The sequence below is a fragment of the Typopeltis vanoorti genome, chromosome 9, assembly GCF_054136105.1.
Source record: "Typopeltis vanoorti isolate ZY-2024b chromosome 9, IOZ_Tvanoo_1.0, whole genome shotgun sequence".
Lineage (NCBI taxonomy): Eukaryota > Metazoa > Arthropoda > Arachnida > Uropygi > Thelyphonidae > Typopeltis > Typopeltis vanoorti.
Genome location: NC_143557.1, coordinates 110,940,204 through 110,959,425, shown reverse-complemented (window position 1 = coordinate 110,959,425; position 19,222 = coordinate 110,940,204). Strand labels below are relative to the sequence as shown.

Sequence of the window (19,222 nt, the reverse complement as noted above, 5' to 3'; positions counted from 1 at the left end):
TTTTTTTTAAAGCCAAAGATGCTATACAAGGAATGAAAATAAGTGCCAGGAAAGGCTAGTTACAAATATCATTTCGGGAAGAGCCATATAGTCTTCACTATCAGGCTGAGCATTTCAAAAAATAATAAAATATAAGCATTAAATAAATGTAATTAGGTTGTTATCACTCCTGCATGGAAATGAGCATCTAGAGCACAGATATTAGATGTTGAAGCTTGAGATGTTAAACACCGCAAGATTTATCATGTGAGTAGGAGGAGCAGAGAGTGCTATCATCAGCACAACTATAGATAGAACTATGGTTAGAACTAAGTTTTTTACTTGGAGAGTTGTGAATGAGTGGTATAAGCTGCCAGAGTTTGTTGTGGGTGTTATGACTGTAAATGAGTTCAAAGCAAAGTATGATAGATATTGTGCGAATGCCGAATAGTTGTTCTTGATATGTTTATTATTATTATCATCAACACCCGACCTCCATGGAGTCAGAGACTCATCGTGGGAGGTACTCACTATTGCATACAATGTTCATCCAACCGCTTCTTAAACTGATTCAATGTGCCCACATCCACAACACACTCAGGCAATGCGCTCCACTCACCAACCACTCTCCGTGCAAAGAACCTGCTTCTCACTCCTTTGCTCACACCCTCCTTATAAAGTTTCCAGCAATGGCCTCTTGTTCTACTCCCCTCTCCAATTCTATGAAAAATCCCTTCCTGATGTCTACCTGATAACAACCCCTGACCAGTTTAGTTTATATGTCTCAATCATATCCGCCTATTCACGAGGCTCTGCAACTTACATTCTCTCAATCTGCCCTCGTACTTCACATTCCAAAGACCACTGACTACCTTTGTGAATCTTCTCTGTACCCTTTCCAACATATCCTCGTCACCCGGCGACCAAATCTGTGCACAATAATCCATATGAGGCCTGATCAAGGCCTTATACAATGGAATCATAACCTCTCTATTTCTGCATGTCAGGATTCTCTGTTTCCTGACATGCAGATTTTCTAGGAAGGCATCACATTGAATAATGGCAATGATGCATTCACAACTTGTGCAATGTGGCCCATGAATTTCAGGTCCTTGTCCACCATGTTTAGGGCCTCCATCGATGAGTCTAAGGACTCCTTGGAGTTGCCCGTAATAATAATAGTGGTTTCAGGTCAGCAAAAGAATGTCTAAGTAAATTAGAAAGAGGGTGGGTGAAACAACACACTAAAGAATGCTGTATCACTAGGAAAATCTGAAGAGAATAAGCCACCATAACTGTGGTAGAGTGTATTATATTATATTATATTATTACTAGGGGGGCCTCCATCCCCTGGCGCCTACGGCGCTCCCCCCCGAGTTAAGGGCTGGTAAGCCGGTTCTCGTTCAGTTCTGACGATGCGAGATATGAGACAACAATGTGTTTGTCTCACGAAGGCAAACACATTGTTGGACGTTTCAAAACAATGAAGAGACAAAAAACTTGACATAAAAACGTTTCAAATTTCGGCTTATCTTTTTATATATATAGAATAGATTATTATTATTATGTGACACCTCTAGAAAGTCCAAAGACTCATCGATGGAGAGTGTGCCAATAGCATCGAATGATTGAATCCCTTCCAACTACTAACAGCGCTCAAACTTGCTTAACTTTTTTCGTGAGCCATTAGTAGCAGAGGCTCTACCAATCGACCAACCTTTGCTGGCATTCAAAAGATTCTGTTACTGGTGTCTGTCTCACTGCAGTAATTCTGATTTCTGTGCTTCGTTGTGTCTTATGTAAATGTTTTGATTTAATGCACTTGGTTTAATGAGGAATGTAAATATATCCCTATTTTCTACAAAATGGCCTAAAATGTGATATATTCCGTGTAGGGTTAACAAAAAATTTGTACTTTGACTGATAGCAAAATTTTATTTTTATTATCAAAAGAGACCTTCAGGGACTCATCGAGGGAGGCCACATACTACACGCACCAGCTGTCATAATTATTCTTGAATTCATTTACATTGCTTGCATACACAACGTCCAATGACAATCCATTCCAATCATGCACCACTCTGAGAGAAATATCAAGCCCTCATCCCCTTCTCAGCTTCCAAGGATGTCCTTTTGTCCTTTCCCTCCATAAAATGAAAAATTTCATAAACTAAAATCCTGTATGTCCCTTTTAGAAGTTGGTAAGTCTCGATCATATAACTCCCTCTTTCTCCTGTTTGCTAGTGTGTGTGTGTGTGTGTGTGTGTGTGTGTGTGTGTGTCTGTGCATCTACAAATTCTCAATCTGTCTTCATAATCAGTATTTCACAATTTTGATATGATTTTGCCTTTGCACACTCTTTTGCCTTTGCACTCTCTCTCTCCACTGTATCACGGAAACCAGCATACTAGACCTGCATGCAATAGTCCAAGTCTTATCAAAAAGTCTTATCAAAGCCTTGAAAAGAAGCCAATTTTCAAATTGCAATTATCGTTTGACTTGTATTTGCAATCTTCGCTACATGGCCCCTGAACTTAAACTTACTATATACTAACATTCCGAGATCTCTAGCCTGATCAGTTTCTTGTAGCATAATCTCATCAATATAATACAATATTGGATATCTAATCACATCTATTCCGAGATCTCTAGCCTGATCAGTTTCTTGTAGCATAATCTCATCAATATAATACAATATTGGATATCTAATCACACCTAAGTGCATGACTTTGCATTTACTGACATCCATTTTTCCCATGCCCACAATTCTAGCCTATTGAAATCATCCTGCAAATATTGCATATCAGCAGTGTTCCTGATTATCTAACCTATCTTTGCATCATCAGCAAATAGTTGTAAGTCGCCTATCAAATCCTTCCCGATATATAAATGTACAAAATTTATATTTTGTACATTTCTATGGTGGGTGGTTGATTTTCTTGAGTTTACGGGACGAAAAATCCGCTTGCCAGAGATCTCGACTAATTCGGAAATCGGTCGAAAAGAGGCTTAGTTCCTCTAGTCACCTTTAGTTCCTTTAATTCGATTCTAGTCACCTCTTCGGTGACTAGAATCGAACTCGTGACGCTCTTTTTTCGGGCGGTCTAGCTCTGAGAAGTGTAAACATCACTTCCACTGAGCTACACAGGCTCCATTAATGTACAAATTAGAGTTCATTCATTATATTAAAAATCGCTGTACTGGAATTTCCTTAAGATCTTTATTTTTCATTCAGGAAAACTGTCAGTGTTATCCTTTATCCTCCTCAACCTCTTAATATCAATCAAATATGATCCTTGTTCCCATGCAAATCATTCGTCCCTACTATCGTACGTCCACAAATACGGGATCCCTCGACACTGCTGCGCAGAAGGAGAATCCATTCCGATAATCGGGTAATCAATCCGTATTGTGGGATGAGTTGTTTATTATTACACGTCGGAAAATTAACTTCTCTTTTAAGATCACTATAGTTTTTAAAGTGGTAACTATTTTGCTTGTATAACAGTTGGAAAATTTTACCTATAAAGCACGTGATATCGCCTGTTGTTGACCAATTCGTTTATCGCCTTATTTCTTTATCCCCTTCAATCTGAACTGACTCTTCTTGGCAGTCTGCCAACGAGAGCTCACGCTTATGTAGTGTCGAACTATACCACTACAAACTCTTTTGCAAGACTTGGTGGTGATAGTAGACAAATCTTTTGTGATCACTCTGGTCTTTTTGCATCTAGGAAAACGAATCTTGGTGCATTTATTTATCACATCCCTAATTTTTCGGGGTAAGGGGGGGGGGATTCAGCTAGAGCCTCTTGCGCCTATGCATAAGTACGGCCCTGATTACAGTTCGATTATATGATCTAGTAGAGGAGTTTTTTTTTTCTTTTTCATAAAGACGAGTTTTATAAAAAGTTCAAAGCTAAACAAACTCGTCCAGTGTAAGCTTTTATAAACAATCATACCTTATACAGGGTTCAAAGTGCAGTATTTGCACAAACAAGCAGCAGAACTACCAAAGCAGGAAATGGCAAAGGGTTGTTTAGATTTCTAATCCCACAATTTAAAGAAAATAAAACACTCACTAGTACTTACGAGTAAATATGACTTATGTTAAGAACATTGTTTGTTATCCGGCATGCCTAAGGAATTCCCTTAGCCTCACTGATACTGAGAAGTGAATATTGACTGCTTACCAGTTTCCTATAAATAAGGATGAAAACGCGTAGAAGGATTACTTTTAATACATACAATATAAGCTTGTTACTCGATGACATTCTTGATTCATACCATATTACCCGACCGTAAGAATTCTGCTTGCATTTTTGAACATACTTCAAGTTATTTTCATAATCGACATATACTGTAATATGCTCGAGTTTAAAGTGAGTGGTCACTTTGGTCTGTAACTATACAAATAAGCACTTGCATAGCTGCAGCAAATGCAAGAATTTTATTCTCTCCTTTATTTTATTTTATTATTTTTGTACAGTTCAAAACATAAATATTCAAAATTTCATTTCATATTGTCTTTGACGTGAAGTGCCATTGCTTTCACTGCAGCCAACATTTCTTGTCCAGAAGGATTAATGAATTCTGCAGGTAAGGTGAAACCATGACGACCTGTATCTCGTAGCTCTACAGTATATGAATACTTGACTCCAGCAACTCCGTGTGCCCAGTCATCTGCTCCTCCACTGGCTACGTCTGAAATGCAAACTCATCAATCATTTAACGTCTTTGATTTTGAATATTATCTTTTATTTAGTTATTTTATTTTTTTTTAATACAAAAAGAATATTTTTTCTTTCAAAAATATTTTTTAAAGGGAAAAGGATTCTATTTGAAAATATTTAAAAAACTTTTTTTAAAAATATTTTTTCTTTCAAAATTTTTCTTTTTTAAAGATGACAATGAACAGTCTTAGATTTCAATTAAAACTTGTCATTTCAGTTAAATTGCATTCTACTAACCCTTCGGTATAGTCAAACTTTCTGTCCATTCTAATTAGCTGAGAAAAAACAGAGCAAGATGTCTCCCATTCATTAATCAAGAAATATAAGATATGACTGAACCAAAGAAGTCTGAGTTACCGAGGAAAACTTAGAAGTATCCTAAAGTGTTACCGTTAGATTCAGCATAGGGACTAATTTGAAGAATAACTTTATCAGTTGAATTTTCAAAAAAAGAAGAAACATTGGGACTCTATGATGTCAAACGAAATGGCAGAAAGGTTTAGCTTTTCCCTATTTCTTTTCGAGATGTTTGCTCTGGAGTACAATTTTTTTAATATTATTATTATTATTATTATTTTAAACACCTATTTTCGCAAGACCCTATTGTCTGGATGATATATGCCACAGAGTTCCACATGGAACTCTATTATGCAATTTGCAACAAATGGATATGAAACTGGTGATATGGATAAAAGGGTGGCTGATGGATAAATACCAAAAAGAAGTATATGGAGGAGCAGAAGTCAGGTGACTAGTGATGTCCCACAGGACTCTGAGCTTGAGCCACTACTGTTTAGTTTGTAAATAAATGATATAGAAAATAATTTGAAGGCAGCTATTCAGTTGTTTGCTGATGTCGCAAAGTTGGGTAGTTTAATAGTTAATCAAGATGATGACTGCAAGATGAGATAATCGGCTGGCAGTATGGGCAAAATATATCGGATGTCAGTATAATGTGGAAAAGTGTCAAGTTATGTATTTTGGGATACAAAGATTATAAGCTGTATTCCACATTGCGGGATGTGTTTTCCAAGAAATTGATGAAACCACGAATTTGGGGGGGGGGGTGGTAGTAGTACATAGAGAGTTAAAGTTTAGAGGGCATATTGCTAAAGCAGTCAGGATAGCTTACAGGATTACTTGGTGATCGAAGAACACACTAACAAGCAGAGATAAGCGAGTTAACATTCCTCTTTATGAAGCTTTGATACAACCACATCTGGATTACTGTGCTCAGGTCTGATCACCTAAATCAGTTGTGGGTGTTTTGTCTGATAATAGCTTCAAAATAAGAGGTACGATAGATACTGTGTTGATAGTTTGGGTCTCCCGGGATGAGTCGTAGAACTTCATGGAGGTGCCTGTGTAATAATAATAATAATATACAAAGCTATTAACAGGCCTACCAAAGTAAAGGGGAAGGTACAGGATTTGGTAAAGACTACGGGATTGCACCATTTGGCATACACCATATTGTGATGGTGGCAAGAACATTAGTTTCATCACACTTTTAGACTTTCGAATTTTATTCATAATCACTACAATCATGCATTCTATCTTTGCTATTTCAAGAAGAATGTATATAGCTTTCTGTTAGACTCAGGTACTGTTGAAGGCGTTCAGTATCTGTATTGTTGCTGTTGTATATTTCACAATAACAACAGAAAAGTAGTAGAGTTAATTTACATCAGAATTTCGAAAAAAGGATGCTAGTTAAGGCTCAAAATTAACAAATTTTATTATAAATAGGGAGAGACTGAACCAAAATTTCATACCCAATTTAGTAACTGAGATTTTGGCAAAATTCAAACTGAATCTGACTGGATTTTTTTTATCTGAGACACATGCCCAGTCTTTTATCTGTAGGGTACAGACTCGATATTTTATTCATGGGATGAGAACACATGTTTGAATGTCACTGATCTCCAAAAGATAAGTACTTATCTGGATAAGTGATAAGCGAAAATTAACATTTTATTTTTCTTTAGGGGAGTCAACAACTCTTAGATCCATCTATGTATCCCCGCCATTAGGGGAAATTTATTCAACTGATCTAGGAAACCAAATATCTTCCAAATCTCTAATAATTATTATAGACCTATTTCAACCATAATTTGAAATTTGTTTTAAAAATATATCAATATACTTACAGAGAATATTGGTTGAAGAACCAATTCTAAAGCGTGTTCCATGTACTTTAGTCAGTGCTGCAACTGCTGTTTTGGCAGCAGAAACCTGCAACAAAATCAACAATTTCTAAAGTGATTAATCTGCTCAAAAGAAGTTTATTTGAATTTTTGATAAAACCTGAGATTAACCATGAAGATATGAAACTGGAATAATAAATATCTAGTTTCTTATTATGTTTAGAATTACGTAGAATAGCAGAATAAAGTCGGAATACAGAGGCTACGAGAATTAGATATTCTCTGGCCAGTATGTTTATTCCCCAGGATAAAACCCCCAGTTTATAGAGGAAAACCTTTCATCTCCATGACAGGAGAGACTTCCTCACTTTACCATAACTATTTCCCATATTTTGAACCGATGTCTTTCCAACAAAAGGCACGTGATGATCTTCTAGGTATCCTATGGAGACGCATGTCTATGAGATATTTACATAAGCGCAGTATTACTGAATGTTACATCTGGATGCTATATATATGATATTTATATATGATATATATATGATATATGAATATATGAAAATTAATAAAGTTTAAATGACTAAACACCGAGAATAATAAAGAATGGGGTTTAATAGGAACACTACTAGTTTTGTACTTGGACACCTGATAAAACAACTTCATCAGGTGTCCAAGTACAAAGAATTATATACAAAAAACTACAGAAACATTACATAATAACGACAACAGATCTATTATAAACTGTAGTACTGAAGTACGTGCTATAGTTCCAGCTGTATGTAACTGCGTGTGTGAGATATCGCGAGAGCGCCAGCACTGGACAGCAGAAATGTGCGCATCAGATAAATTGTAGCTGAGGCTACAATTCAAGTGGATTGAATAGAGTAAAATTTCTTTAGATTCGAGAATACGTCTCTCAAGTTCATCATAACATTTATGAATGTTTAAGGTTTGAGACCAGTTCGATTTAACCCATTACAATAGTAGCCTCTGCTACAATTTATTTACGTCCCTTGAACTCGCCCGACGATCCAGTTCATCCCATAAATGTTCAATCGCGTTCAGATCAGGGCTTTGTGGAGGCCAGTCAAGTGTGGTGACGTTCATGTCCACAAACCACACAGTTATAGAAGCAGCAACAGCCTTATGACAAAGTGCATTGTCTTGCTCAAAGAGACACAGTTCCCTAGAAACGTCGCAAAGTAGGAAACATGGAATTGCCCAGAATGTTCAGATACCTCTAGGAGTTCAATGATCGTGGTACCACAAAAAGAGGTCTCCGAGGCCAAACCAGGACCATGCCATCACACCACCACCTCCGAATTTCACAGTTGGGGTTTCGCACTCTGGTGAGAGCGGTTCACCGGATATTCGTCAAACCCACACCCGTCCATCTGCTCTATAGAGGATAGTTAATTCTCACTAAAGTAGCAATTAGTTCCCATAATTAAGGTGGGAGTTGATCTTGCTCTCATCTGGCATTTTTATTCGCCCTAAAGGTATTTTATAGGGTTCAGATCAATGTGTAGCGAGATGGTTTGAGAAGATTGAAGCGAATGTGATAGACACACCAACATGCAGTCCTTAAAGAATATCGTGTGCTTTATCATGTCAATACCCAACGGTGTAAGTGCCACACACACACACACACACACACACACACACACACACTGTTCAGAACGTCAGTTTAATAGCACGAATTGTAATATTGCAATTCATGCTGCTGATTGTTGGCTAATACGGAATCTAAGATTACACCACCTTGCTGGAAGGCAATAAACTGAACCCTACCAACGCTCCATTTCCACTGATAATATATACACAACTACAATCACTTTGCTTAACGCCTTGCCTTTATACCTTGCTGAGCCGCGAGGTTTTTTTGTCAATATACTCGCTTTGAGAAGAACAAAAAAAAAAAAAAAAAAAAATGGAGGGGAAAGGGATTCGAAGAATTTTTGCAACTTCATGTACATATATCATATCTAAAATATAATAAAACAGTTTTCTGTACATGAACTTGATAATAAAAACTGTAAAATTAAAATTCATAATTAGAAACAATATTCGTTTATTGTGCCTGTGCATCCCCGTGGTCACGTTTTTAATTCCATAGCACTCAACAGCTAGGATAAAGAACGTTTATAAGTTCAATTTCTAGCCTTCACCCGAAGAATAACTTTTTCGAAGCTTTCTCCAATCAATTCTCAAGTTATTCAGTCTTCGATATACAAGTTAGAATAGCGTTTAACGGCCTATAAGTTCAGCTTTTGGAACAACCTGTGTAGCTCAGTAGAAGTGGCGTTTGCCCTCTACAGCCCTTGACCGCACGACGAAAGGCGTTCGAATCTAGTCGCCGACTAGAGGAACTTTTTCTAAGCCTTTTCTCGACCGGTTCTAGAGTTAGTCGATCTCTGGCATGGGCTAGTGGGTTTTTCCAGAAACTCGGGTTTTTTTTTCATCCCGTAAACTCAAGAAAATCGGCCGTCGAACCCACACTATTTTCAGACATTAAAATATTGTGTTAGGGTTACGGACTACCAGATGGCGGCACTTACTATCCGCCTTCTTCACTGCGTGCCGATTAATTAGTGATAGCCTTGGGCCAGCTATCCATGGTTGGCTACCAGTGGAGATTGAACTGCTCACTTAATCTCCAAAAGTTAGACAGAGCTAAAAAACGGCCTCGCCTACTGCCTATACGGGAATAAAAAGTTAGCCGATTTTTTGAAGTTCAGCTTTCGTCGACGACTAAGGAGAAATGGTTGCCCAGTTTTCATTTATTTATTTATTTTTATTTTTTATTTTTATAACTAGATTAAAAGAGTTAAGAATAAAAGGTATTAGTGAATTTATTTATTGCTGTTCACTTCCTTTTTACAACTAATTCAAATGTATAATTTGATTTTGTTAAATTGTTTTGTTGTTATTATCACTACTACTTTGAATGCCAGAGGTTTTTTTTTTTTTTTTTTTTTTTTTAAGAACTTCAAGTTTTTTTGGGTGGATTTGGCACAGGAAATCAAGATCGTGAGTTTCATTATGTCAATAAGTATTCGCAAAAGAAAAAAAAAAATAGCTGCCATAGAGTGAAGAAATGATGATGTATTGTTTGCAGAAGGTGAAATATCTACGTAAAGTAAGTATAATTCATATGTTGCAGACAATCATCTTCATATTTTGTCTTTCCAGTATTTCCAGAATATGCCATATCACCCCATTTCTATTGCCGCTTCTTTCCATAAAGTTTCCTCTGTATTCATTTATGTCAGTCAGCATAATGATCGAACTTAAGAATAGACCATTGACCATTGACGTTACTGACAGGATGGGTGAAGCACAAGTGCTTTTCATATTCCCCTTTATCTGTAATGAGAGTTATTTGGGAATGGGAGATTTGTGAGCAATTAAGCTCGCCCTCTGAGGGCAGTAGTGTTAGCTAGGATCGGTTGAGAGAAGAATAGCCTTCGGTCTTTTGTGTTTGCAGTAATCAGTCTCATTGTAATTGACAGCTTGCACGATTAGTGGGTTTGAATGTGAACTTGACTTCACGAAGAATTTTTCTGCAAGATCACGAAGAAGGGAGGAGATGTACGGAGTGCCGGTTTCTCGGTGAATTTGTGAATTTCTGATGAACCACGGTGCATCCAGGATCATCCTAAGGCATTTATTTTGGATTATCTGTAATTTTGAAATGTTTGATCTTGAAGTGTGACTCCATGCTGGTGAGGCGTAGGTGATGACTGGACGTATTACCATCCGGTAAAGAAGCAATTTATTATGTAGGTTCAATTTGCTCTTGCGATTGATCGATGGGTAGAGCTGAGCTATGACTTTGGAAGATTTGGAGCAAATGAGATTGATGTGTTTGTTGAAAAGGAGTTTCTTATCCATCAATACCCCAAGATATTTGGTCTCTGAATGCCATGGGATCTTTTGACCAGAGAGCAGGATGTCTTCTTTGTTGCAGATCTTTCTTCTTGAAAACATCATGGCAGAGCTTTTGAGGGGGTTTACTTGACTTCTCCAGTTGGTGAACAGTTTGCTAGCTCATTGATACTTCCTTGGAGTCTAGTGATTGCTAGGTGAGGGCTGAGCGATCTAGCTATAATAGCGGTGTCTTCGGCATAAAGAGCCGTAGTAGTTGTTTTTGGGTTGAGAGGAATATCTGCCATGTAAGTTGTGAAAAGTATTGGGGCCAGAAGAGAACCTTGAGGTACTCCCGCCAGGATTTTGCGCTTTGAAGAAACAATTCCGTTGAGTTTTACTTGCATGTATCTTTCATTGATATATGAATATATGAGTTTCACTAGTTTAATTGGGATATTGTTTTCAATTAGTTTGAAGATAAGGCCTTGATGCCGGACCTTATCAAAGGCCTTGGCAACATCCAAAAATACAGCAGCAGTATGAAGGTGCCAGTTAAAGCCATGAGTGATAGGTTCTGTTAGTCGGTGAATTTGTTGCACCGTGTTGTGAGCTTTGCAAAACCCAAATTGCTCATTTGGGATTATTTTCTGTTGGTCCTGCTGATTGTAGTCTTGATAGGATGACCCTTTCTATTACTTTGCCAAGACAGGAAAGAAGACTGATGGGCCTGTAGCTTTGGGGAAGTTGTCGGTTATTACCAGGTTTTTTCAGAGATATAATGTCCGCGATTTTCCAATCAGAGGGAAAGTATTGGAATCTTAATATGGAATTGGTAATATTAACTAGATGAATTATGGCTTTCCGTGGGAGTAGCTTTATTATTCTATTGGTAATGCCGTCCGGGCCGGGGGCCTTTTTATTCTTCAGATGGGAAATGATAATTATTATTTCTGTTGGAGATGTGGGGGTGATGGTTTCTGAATCATCATTAGGCTGACTTAGTGCATATCTAACTTTACGATGAACTTTGTAAATAAGATTGATATTTAAGTTTGCATAAGATGGGCTGCATTGATTTTCCAGATTGTCAGTTAGGGCTACTTTTTCTTCATCTGTGTGTGCAACTGCAAGATTGGTCTTTAAAGGGGGAAGTGGTTGTCTTTTGATACGAAGAGATTTTACAAACTTCCACATGGAGTTATCTTCTGGGTTGATTTCCTTCAGTTTGGTTTCCCATTTGGAGTTCCTGTGGACTTGGAGGGCTTCTCGAACCTGTCTGTTCAAAATGTTTAAGGTTGCTTTGTCCTGCTGGGCTCTGGTGTTGTGATATCGCTTTCTGGCCTTGTTTTTGGCTCTAATCAGGTCCATTATCTCTTCTGGGATCCAGTCAGGAGCGTGAAAGACAGTGGTTTGAGTGACTGATGCTATTGCTGTGTTGATTTGCCTAGTTAAATTGTTTACAGCATGATCTATTTCTTCTTTTTTACGAATGACAGGGGGAGGACCGATGTGGATTGGAAGAACCTTAGAGAGCTTGTCCCATGGTATGAAAGAATGATGGGAAGAGAGCTGGTCTTGAAGTCCTAACCTGAGTAGGATAGGATTATGATCTGAGTTAAGCTCTTCTACTGTCTCCAGCTGGTATTGATATTTGATGTTTCTGAGGATAACTATTTCTAATACATCAGAACTTCCTGATGGGCTGTAGTGAGTGGGCTCAGTGGGTCCAGCTACTATTGATGAGTTGAGTAATCTGTAGTTGTATAAGGTACGGCCTTTGGTGTTGATTGACGAAATGAACCAGGCCGTATGTTTGGAGTTAAGGTCTCCAGCTATAATTATGGAATCCGTGGAGCAGAGGACGGAGTCTAAGTCTGCTGTCAATAGTGGAATACTGGGAGGATTGTACGCTGCGTAGATTTTGAGTTTGCCAGCATTACTAGTGTGCACTTCCACACCCGTCACCTCAAGGTTTAGAGTTTGGGGGTTGGTCAGCGAGTTGTGGCTTAAATAATTTTTGATAAAAATAGCTGTTCCACCTCCACTAGAGTTAAGTCTGTCTGTCCTGTATAAAATATAACCTCTTAGTTTTGGGTTGTTTGATGGTCTGAGGTGGGATTCACTGATCAAGATTATGTCTGGATTGTATCTTTTTGCAAATTCTTGCGGCTCGAGAATTTTGTTTGTTAAGCCATTGGCATTCCATGCTGTTATCATGAGAGAATTTGGTTTAAAATTTTTAAACATTATAGAGAGCTGTTAATATAGATTGGGTTTCTAGGTAGAATCTTTTTCTGGAGGATGGTGAGGTGCTTGCTTTGCTGAATTCATGCAGCATTGTTGCAAGTGACGAGGTTAAAGCTGATGTGAGATTAGAGCTTGTTCGCTCTTGCGATGAAGAAGTCTGGGTTCTTACCGCTTCCGCATATGATTTGGACATGGTTGAGGGTCGAGTGCCTTCCTGTGTTGTCGAATGTGAGGTAATATGATCTGGAGGGCGAACTGCTTGCATGTGCATTGTGCCATTTCTTGGAGGAGCGTGGTTACTTCTTAATGATCCACGGTTTTTTGGATGGAAAAGGCAACCCTTGTAATTAGAGGGGTGTGGTCCTCTACAGTTGGCACAACAGGCAGGTGTCGACCTGGGTTTGGTGCAGGAGTTGGTTTGATGACCCTCACCGCATTTTAGGCATCTATATGCAGCTCTGCACAGTTTTTGGGCATGCCCGAACCTCTGGCATCTGTGGCACTGCCCTGCCGATGCCTTCTTCCTTAGAGGTTCGGTTGTGATTTTAAGCTTACAGATGTCTGTTACTTCATAGATGCTTTTTTGTGTGTTGGAGATTTCGACCAACACCAGTGGCATTGGTGTTTTATCTGACCTCAACATTCTACTGACTTTGGTTGGAGTCAGTCCTTGATTGATGAGGTCAGCTGTGATCTCATCAGTTGTGATGCCTTCAGCCACTCCTCTTAGAACTACCTTTAAGTTCTTCTCGCTTGCTAGCGCAAAGGTGTGGAAGGGCAGTTTTGAGTTGTCAAACATTTTCGTCATCAAGCGATAATCAGTGACAGTGGTAGGGTGGATCTTTACACCCTCTTCAGTATTTCTTGCCCAGGAAAAATTGATATTATGTTCTCCTAGGGATCTTGAGACTGAGGTCCATTTGTCTTTATCTCGAAGGATAACTGGAGGGACCTTTTCTTTTCTGTCTTGGGAGATCTGATTTTGTTGAGTTGTTACATTATCTTCCAATTCACCTCCCGATGTTCTTCGTCTTTTATTAGATTGTTCCTCATGAGAACAATCGAACTGTCGGGGAATCTTTGTAGGTAGAACAGGTGTAATGTCCTCTTCTATGTCCAAATCATCATCTTCAGTGTCATTTACTTGAGTGAAGAGATTCAAGCAACCAGGATAGTCTGTATCAAATTTCTTAAGGATGAATTTGAGAATGTCAAGTGACATATCTTTGTTTAGCTGTTGAATGGCGTCCTTGATATCGTTTACATTCTCCATTCTTGTGTACGAAATATTAAGATATATTTCGGATAGGTATGATGGCGAATAGAACGGGCTAGGGCCAGAAAATTGTATCAAAAGTTAAATTCTTACCTTCTATTCCGCAAACAAAGCAGAATCACAATATCTAAAACTCACTAATCACCACTGAAATCAAAAAACATTTTTCGCAACAACAACCATCATGCGAGACTACTATGCGAGCCGCCATCTTCGAAAACTCTCCCCTTAAGAATAGATTATACCTTATCTATTCTTAAGCGCACAATCCGATATTCATTTTATTAACAGATTAGTTTTATACAACGGCCAGGCCACCTATCGACCATTTCCTAATATGGAAATCCAATTTCGACTTGTATAAATTTAATTTTTCTGGAGATTACGTTCAAATGCACAGCTTTATTTATTATTGCTGATGTTCACAGTTAACAATTTGAAATAAGTGTGCATTATGGAGGTTTGTAAGAGTAATCCCTCACAACAAACATATTTCAAACTGTTTGTTATTTAATGTACAGAAGAGAATAGTCTGAGCCAAGTCATTTCCAGTTTGTTTACAGTAATTAACTTGCTACGAAAATAGCGGAGTTCGCACTCTAGGAATGTCATAGTTGCTTCTGTGCCAAGTAAGTGAATGATTATTTCTTAAATTAGTTTAGAATTAGCTTTACAATAAGAATGTGTTGTTCAAAATAGAAACCACTGTTTTTTTGCTTATGTCGAAACTACTTCTACTAAACGTACATTGCGTGGAAAATTCGCGTTCGTATAAAAGGGAATATACGTGTGTGTGTGTGTGTGTGTGTGTGTGTGTGTGTGTATTTTTTATTTTATTTTATTTTATTTTTTTTTTTTCTTTCAGAATTCATTTTTACTCGGTTGGAATATTATGAAAAACCTTTAATGACTAATACCGAGAGATAAAAAGATGACAAGATATATTTGAAAAGATACTACTAGTTTACTAGTTTCGTTGAATAGATCAACATCCTCAGGTATCACAATCAAAGAAGTATATAAAGAATTACAGAGACTTAAAATTGTAATAACAGAACAAGTACAAAAAGACAGTAGCTTTTCAAATATATCATGTCATTTTTATCTCTAGGTATTAGTCCCTTGAAGGACAATAGCTGCATATACCGAAAGAGAGATTTTCTCCATCATATGAATTATACTTTAATCCTTTTTCACGCTACTGTCTTTTTGTACTTGTTCTGTTATTACAATTTTAAGTCTCTGTAATTCTTTATATACTTCTTTGATTGTGATACCTGAAGATGTTGATCAATTCAACGAAACTAGTTGTATCTTTTCAAATATATTATGTCATCTTTTTATCTCTCGGTATTAGTCATTAAAGGTTTTTCATATATATATATATATATATATATATATATATATATATAGAAAGTTTTTTACCTTGGGTATATATTATGTTAAAGATACCAAGAATTTTATAAGCTAGGTTTTTAATCCTTTTTCCTAAATAAGCAAACAGACAAGTCAAGTTTGCGGCTACACGTAGTGCAACACTAGGAAACTCGTGGTAAAGGTGGAGCAATCTCTGATCACTTTCCTTAGAATTTTCCCCTAATGCAATATATACGTGGGCTGTTCAATAAGTCTTTTTTTTTTTTTTTTTTTTTTTTTTTTTTTTTTTTTTTTTTTTTATTCTGGTACCCAATCAGAGACAGATGGCCCAAGGCTATCACTAATTAAGCGGTACGCAGTGAAGAGAGACGGCTCAAATGTGGCGCCATCTCGTGGTCTCTAACCCTAACACAATATATTTAATGTCTGAAATAATGTGGGTTCTACGGTCGATTTTCTTGAGTTTACAGGACGAAAAACCCGAGTTTCCGGGAGGAAAAACCTGCTTCCCGTGCCAGAGATCGACTAACTCGGGAACCGGTCGAAAAAAGGCTTAGAAAAATTTCCTCTAGTCGCCGACTAGACTCGAAACCAAGACTTCCTTCGTGCGGCCTAGCGCGGTGGTGTGCAAACGCCACATCCACTGAGCTACACAGGCTCTGTTCAATAAGTAATAAGACTAATTTTACTGTGGCGAAACCACTCATCACAATATTAATTTCTATGGAATAAAGAAATGTTGCTGTCTGTATTAACAAAAGAGGTTGATAGATGGCGTATACGGGATGATGTGCCAGAGTGTCACGTCACTAAACGCAAGTGCTCATCGGCGCGTCTGCGAGACGCGACCAGTCTTCGAAATGGAAGCGTCCTTGGAACAGCGTTATGCGATTAAATTTTGTGTGCGTTTGCAAAAATCGGCATCGGACACTTTTAACATGATACGCGAAGCTTTTCCACGATGAAGCAATGTCGAGGGAAAGTGTTTTTCGCTGGCATAAAACTTTTAAGGAAGGAAGGCAAAATGTGGAAGATCATGAACGTGAGTGAAGACCTTCGACGTCCATCACAGAGACAATGATCAACACAGCAGCGATTATCATCAAGCACGTCAAAAGGAAGCGTCCATTGCTGAAGAATGGCTTCTTATTGCATCACGATAATGCAAGGCCACATATTGCTGGTTGTGTAGTGGACGTTTGCAGAAGAACAATACAGATATCCTACCACACCCTCCATACAGTCCTGATCTCGCACCGTGCGATTTCTGGCTGTTTCCTCAGCTCAATAAACCACTAAGAGGCGCCATTTCGAAAGCAACAAAGCACGTGTAAAAGCTTCGGAGGCGGTTTTGAAAGAACTCTCAGAAAACGGACTCTCACATGTGTTTAAGAAGTGGACGCAACGTTGGGACAAATGCATCGCGTCTCACGGTAGTTACTTCGAAAAAGACCATGTAAATGATGACGATTAAAGGTAATCTGTTTTCTGTATAAATATAGTCTTATTACTTATTGAACAGCCTATGTATATACGAATATGTATTATCACTGAGAGAACTTTATGAATTTGGAAGAACTTTGTGAATTGTCAGACCTGGATAAGACTTCAAGTATAGACAGAGGGAATGAACTGCCGAATATTAAGGAATTGATTGTAGTCTGTGGTCTTAGAGGGTGCGGAAAATAGGTATTTTTAATATTTCTTATTGTGTTGATAATATTTATTGATATTATTTTCTTATTTGAAAATTACAATTAATAATGTAATACAATTTTCACTAATATAAATTATTTCCATTGTTATATTAATAACATATATGATAATGTGTGTGTGTGTGTGTGTGTGTGTGTGTGTGTGTGTGTGTGTGTGTGTGTGTGTGTGTTTTAATATTCCGGTTTTGTATTTTTATTTTTGCGATTTCTTAACAGAGCGTCCTCGTAGGGAAGTCGAAGATGCTGAGTTAAATATTAGTACATTTTTATATATTATATATATATTTTTTTTCTTTTAATTTTAACTATTGAATTCCCTTGAAGGACAATAGCTGCATATACCGAAAGAGATATTTTACTAGATACTTAAAATATGACCGAATTTTCTTATGCCATTTAAAAGAGCTGAGTGAAACAGTGGCCAGTAAGAACTGAATGACTTTGCTTTTAAAAACTAAAGTGTGAATTAAAGAGAGTCATTGGAATTTACCTTTGGGTTGGAAAAATATAGATTCGAGTCCCATCTAGGAAGCAATGAACCTTTATAAGGGTATATTAACTGAATAGGAATTAACGGGTCTCGTATGCTGGTGGAAGGGATTTAACTCCCAGAAACTGGCATTAATCATTTCACAGATGTAAACCCACCCAGAAAACACGCAGTTTACAGATATAACGAGCTTGCATATTGCCCAAGTTTTTTTTTCTTTTTTTTTTTTTTCCAAATTTTAATTGACTTAAAGAAACCTTGGAAGATGCAGGGGGAATTATCATCCCTCCCTTCTCACCACCACAGTCAAGGATTGTTGTTTCTTTTCAGAACAACGTTTATCATATATATATATATATATATATATATATATATATATATATATATATATATATATATATATATATATATATATATATATATATATATATATATATATATATAATTATATATAATTATAAGTATATATAATTAGCTAAAATGCTATTTTCAGTAGTTTTATCCGAATTCTGTTCTAATACTTTACCAAGCAAATGAGGTAGAGTTTGTGCGTAGGTATTAAACTGTTGTTTGGATCCTTTATAAACTCAAGGTTCTTAAGTCATTTCCAATAGTAAAATTCTGTTTACCATAGAGATTGTTTATTTACAAGAGGCTTTGAAAAGCAGCATCTAATAAACTAACTCTTCAAGTAAAGTCGACTACTTGACTCTAAACTTTTGCCACAAACAGCACTAGTTGATTTAGGATCACAGTGTTGGCAACTAAAAGCACGTTTTACTGAATTGGGACATTATTTGCTGATGTGTTATTCTATTATTATTACTATTACTTCATATCTCCAAGAAATCCGAACACTCATGACTCATCAGGGAAGGATATTAAACCCGACTGCACACAACTCACCGTCTTATCAACTTACTTAACCCTCCAACTACACAACGCCATCTACCGTCCACAACCAACAACTGTATTTTTGCCTTGTAAATTGCATTTGTTCTCTTAGCCGATTTGCTTGTATGCAGGGCAAAACACTCAGGATTCTCTGTGTGTGTGTGTATTTCCAAAGAAACACACACACACACACACACACACACACACACACACACACACACACACACACACACACACACACACACACACACACACACACACACACACACACACACACACACACACACACACACACACACACACACACACACACACACACAGAGTAAACTGTTCTGATTATAAAAATCAAAATTAGTTTCGTCCTACTGTCGAGGACTTCATCTGTTGCAAATATACACACAAGAAAGGATTTAGCAAATTAGCAGAAAACATAAAAAATACCGTAGTAGTTATCAGTTATTACTCTAAAAAAAGCTTTAGAGTAATGACAGTTT

At 37.4% G+C, this 19,222-nt stretch overlaps 1 protein-coding gene across 1 annotated transcript in view; it reads right to left on the bottom strand.

Annotated features, from left to right (window-relative positions):
- Positions 1-4,410: 4,410 nt before the first annotated feature.
- Positions 4,411-19,222, bottom strand: part of LOC150103423 (carboxypeptidase B-like) — a 51,986-nt gene continuing 37,174 nt past the window's right edge. The window contains exons 10-11 of the mRNA XM_090398162.1: positions 6,863-6,947; positions 4,411-4,683 (exon numbers count right to left, since the gene is read on the bottom strand). Of these exons, the coding sequence (XP_090254288.1) occupies positions 4,493-4,683; positions 6,863-6,947 (276 nt within the window). The 3' untranslated portion in view covers positions 4,411-4,492. The remainder of the gene's footprint in view (positions 4,684-6,862; positions 6,948-19,222) is intronic.